General features: G+C 43.9%; 1 protein-coding gene across 2 annotated transcripts in view; it reads right to left on the bottom strand.

Moving 5' to 3' along the window:
- LOC122062147 (protein YIP4b-like) overlaps window positions 1-5000 on the bottom strand; it is a 41756-nt gene that overhangs the window by 31272 nt on the left and 5484 nt on the right. Inside the window, exon 3 of one of the 2 annotated variants that reach the window (XM_042625831.1) lies at window positions 3649-3897. The exons of the other annotated variant lie outside the window; for it this stretch is intronic. Coding sequence (XP_042481765.1) covers window positions 3664-3897 — 234 coding nt within the window. The 3' untranslated portion in view covers window positions 3649-3663. Of the gene's footprint in view, window positions 1-3648; window positions 3898-5000 lie in introns of those variants that run through there. 2 annotated transcript variants of the gene reach the window in all.

A 5000-nucleotide genomic window follows, 5' to 3' on the forward strand; every position in this document is an offset into this window, starting at 1 on the left:
CGGACCGAACCGAAGCCTTATTGGTTCGGTTCGGTTTCGAGTATTGCAACCCCAAAACCAAACCGAACCGCACCGAAAACCGGATGAACCCGAAACCAAACCGAAACCGGCTCAAAACCCGGACCGAAACCGAAACCAAACCGGTAAGAAACCGAAACACTCCAAAATTCATTAAAAAAAATCAAAATTTGCATAGTTTTGTATACATTTGTATGGAAAGTCGAATCCAAACTAGACCAAAAACCAAAACCAACCCGGTTACAAATCGATTTAAGAAACCGAAGTTCAACAGTTCATCATTTGGTTGTTTCCTAATGGCTCCATACCGGTTTAAAAAACCGATCCAAACCGAAATGAACCTAATAAATCCAAACCGATACCAACCCGAACCCAAACCACACCGAAGCCGACACCGGACCGAAACCGATAAATCCTTAATGGGTCGGTTTCGGTCACTTCCAAAGTCACACCGAAACCGGTGGAACCGGACCGAAACCACACCAACCCGGACCGTTGACACCCCTAACTTGATTCATTATCCTCATGAAGGTGTTAGGTGCATTTGACAAGCCAAAAGGCATGACTAACCACTCAAAGAGGCCATCCTTCGTCTTGAAGGCTGTCTTCCACTCATCTCCAGGCCTAACCCTAATTTGGTGGTACCCGCTCTTGAGATCAATCTTCGAAAAGGCCGAAGAGTTGGCCATCATATCCAACATGTCATCAAGCCTAGGGATAGGGAACCTATACTTGATGGTGATCTTATTGATGGCCCTACTATCAACACACATACGCCAAATGCCATCTTTCTTTGGCGTGAGCAAGGCAGGTATAGCACACGGGCTAAGGCTTTCCCTAATGAATCCCTTCTGTAGCAGTTCATCCACTTGCCGTTTGAGTTCGACGTGTTCTTTAGGATTCATTCGGTAATGGGGTAAGTTTGGGAGAGAGGATCCTGGAACTAAGTCAATAGCGTGCTGGATGTCACGCATAGGCGGTAACTCATCAGGTAATTCCTCAAGGAATAACCTCTCGAATTTCCTCAACAAAGGTCGCACTTCTCTAGGAGCCTCAGTGAATAAGCGTGACCCATCGGTATTACTCTGTACGGCAACTAGAGCATAAATCACCCCTGACTCTTGACTCTCCTTCAAATTGTTGTTGATTTAAAATGTTGAGTGTTTTGGTAGGGGTGTGTTTGGATGTACTTCCCTTGTGTTCTGGAACCCTAACTTCCCTAGGGCATTGGGGATCAGTCTAATCTTCTTCCCTTTGAACTCAAAGACATAGGTGTTAAACTTCCCGTAATTAGTGACATGTTGATCATATAACCAGGGTCTACCTAGGATGATGTGGGCAACATCCATCTCTACGACATCACACCACACTCGATCCTCATATTCTGCAAAATGTAAGAGAACTAAACACCTCAGATTAACGGGAATGGTGGACTGATCAACCCAGGAAACCTTGTAAGGCTTGGGGTGGGGTTCAGGTTTGAAGCCCATTCGAGCAACAACGCTCTTAGCGACTACATTCATCAACTCCCGCTGTCTATGGCGACACGGCAGTTTTTGCCCTGATAATATGTGTAAGTGATGAAAATATTAGTTCATCGCCAATCATCGTTACTCCTAGGTTGTGAGACCATGCAACGCATAATGCCAAGCTTGAGGTCACCGGCCTCCTCGGTGTCCTCATCAGATATGGTCTCATCAGGTCTATGGTCTTCATACTCATGGTCCTGAAACCCCTCTTGGTCACCTTCTTCAGGGGTCTGCTCTCCGGCATAAAGATTCCTATTGGGACTCTCTAAAGAAGTGACCAAACCCGCGACACTTGAAGCACTGTTGTTGCCCACTACTCTTGGGTGCTTCTCCCAAAATTTCTTTACCCTTCTTGTCAAATTGACGCTGTGGTGCAGCAGTGGGTTTTGGGAATCCAGTTGAGCCTTGGGGTGGTTTTCTAAATTAGGACTCCCCAGCTTGGTAGCTCTTCCTCTGAGAATAAGTTCTCATGGAGGATTCCACCTCAAGGGCTATCCTGAAGGCCTGTGGAACGTCTCACACCAGGTGGGGTGCCATACGAGACTGAATTTCGGAGTTGAGTCCGGTAAGGAATCTGGATAGTGTCTGCTCAACATCCTCCCGAATACAGCTTCTAATTTTCAATTCATTGAACTTGCTCATGTATTCGATCACAGTCAACTTTCCTCGCTTCAAGGTATTCATTTCATTCAACAACTGGAGCCTATAAGTGATAAGCAAGAATTCTCTTTTGAGCCGCTCTTGCATCTCTACCCAGGTAATGATTGGCTCAAGTCCTAGGTGGTCCTCCTGGTACTCCAGGTCTGTTCAGAAGTCCTAGGCAGCTCCAATAAGCTTGAACTTAGCAAATCGGTAGCGGACTTTCTCTGGAATATCGTAGAAATCAAAGTACCTATCCATCTGCTTGATCCAATCCAGAAGGATCCTAGCATCAATCTAACCATCATAGGTAGGGGCATCTACCTTAATCATTTGTCTGACATCAAAGCCCCTATCAGGATACTCATAACCCTCATCATCTCCATATTGGGTTTGGCGTCTTGGCGGTGGGCTTCGACCCCTACCCCGATCCCTACCACACCCTAGGCCTTGGAAGTTATCCCCTATCTGGTCATAATCATCAATCTGGTTATTCTCATTTACTTCCTCAGGGTTAGGGCCTCTACCCCTAGGTTCAGTGCCAATTGTGTTACGGCCTTGCCATCCATCAGGCTTTTGGGCAATTGTCTCGAGGGCAGCCAACTTATTGGTAAGGGCTTGGAGATGGGCAGCTTGTGTTTCCTGTATGGCTTCGACGGCTTTCATGAATTAAGCCTGTTGCTCAGATTGGGTGGAGGCGCTAGGAGGGTCAGACATATCCTGGTATGCTCTACCACTACGAGTGGACATAAAGAGATGGGAAACCAAGGTACGGTTGCCACCAACGACTCAAGGTCTACTCAGAATCTCCAATTAAGACAAGTAGCTAGCCCTTTCAATCTTGAGGTCAAAAATCTCTCTCTCAAGTATGTGCTTTTGGAGGGAATAGCGTCCAATGCAATTTGGTATCGCCAGCTTAAGAAAGAAAAGAGTGTCCTCTAATCTATGGTACCGCTCTCTTAGCTCAGACTCGACCACGAACATATGGTGACAGAGACTAGACCTCGAAAGGTAAGACATGTAAACAAGGGACAGCAGTACCTAATTACCCTAAACCCAGACAAAACCATGCTTTGATACCAAGATGATGTAGGGGGTTCCTAGGTGACTAGGTTTCCTACAAGGCTAACTAGCCAAGTAGGGTAGACTCAAGGGGCTTGGGTTGGACAGGGTAAGGGAAGCTCAGCAAACAAGACTGACATGCAAGTAAAGTGAGATTAATGAATAATGTAGCAATAAACAATAATCGTCTAAGCATAAAAACACATAAACTCACTCAAGTTTTAGGTGGGAACATGGGGTAGTGAACATGGCAGCAACTATGTGTTAAGTTTAGCATGAGTCTATCAAGACATTAAGCAAACTAAGTAAACCAAACAATGCCCAAAATCAACCAACTAATGAAAGGTAAAACAGCAGAAGTTTCTTCAGGGAAAACAATAAGTATTGGCTTGAAAAAAAAAAAAAAGGTAGATGTTCAGATTTTTGTGGGGACTAATGGAGGTAATGGGAGGCCAATGAATGTAGAACAAGGGGGGTTCTTTACATACTTCCTTGTCTGAAGTCTGAGGAGAAAAGAAGCCGAAGTCTTCCAAAACAGAGGTGCATTCCACCTTATTTGATGAAGGAAAAAATTCCAGCTTGATGATGAAGTGTCCAGCAGCAGTCCGATGGAGCTTATACGACTGAGATGGCCTTCAATCTGTTGTGACTAATGGTTGCAGCAGTATAGCAGTACCGAGAGGGACAGAGAGTGAAAAGGGAGAGGTGAGATGAGAGAACAGCGAGAAAGAGAAGAGGGGCAAGAGTGAGAGGTGAGAAAAGGGAGAGGGCAGAGAGAGAAATCGTGGGGGGTTTAGGGAGTTCTTTTTCTTTCAATATTCTTCATTCATTAATTAGAACCTTCGTCAATGGCCTTACATAAATAAGAGACTAATTACTAAAAAGAAAAGATTATTCTAAGAATGCTATTTCATAAACAAAGAAACTTTTAAAAAGAAATCAATAGGATAATTACTTAGTTTCCTAATTAACTTAAAGAATAACTCAAATAAAACTACTAAACTATCAGATTTGGTGGGGGCCATACAATCTTGGAAAAATTTGGAAGGAGAGGACTCGATCCAGCGTTGGAAAGGCTGGATCGAGCCTTCCTTTCTTCTTCTTCTTTCTTCTTATTCCTTCTTCTAATCCTCCAACCACAAAGAAGGTTGGGTCTTCTTCTTTCTTCTGTTGTACGTCTTGATGTCCCCATCACTCTGCTTCCATCACAAATTCAGAAAACTACATATTCGGGTCGATCACAGATTCAGAAAACTACATATTCAGGTCGCCACCAAAATATGTTGGAGCGGGTCAATCTTTAAAATGGATCAAGAATTCGAGACAAACTTAACAATCACAATGTAGAAATAAATATCTACCAACCCTTCTTGGATTAAAAAGTAGGGTAGGGCCTATTCCGTCTCAACTTAGGCTTCCGCAGCGGGCCGTGCTGGTCCAGCCATGTCAATGTTACTACATCACTCTCAACATACATGCCCATAAAATTTTGAAAATGTATCAGGATACTCCACAAAAAAGTTGCAAAACACATTAGAGAGCTATTACAAGCTGGGGTAACAGGTTGGAGAGGATTCTCCCAAAGTTCAAGTCATCGAGCACAAACTCTTCCCGTGAATTGCATAAGGCAACAGAAATGCACACATACCAAGGTTGAAACTGGACAATGATTGTTGGGCCTACAATGTTCAACAAATATAAATCCATCTATGATTTTACTATTATTATTAATTTTTTTTTGGGGGGGGGGGG

Source organism: Macadamia integrifolia, chromosome 2 (genome assembly GCF_013358625.1).
Source record: "Macadamia integrifolia cultivar HAES 741 chromosome 2, SCU_Mint_v3, whole genome shotgun sequence".
Classification (NCBI taxonomy): Eukaryota; Viridiplantae; Streptophyta; class Magnoliopsida; order Proteales; family Proteaceae; genus Macadamia; species Macadamia integrifolia.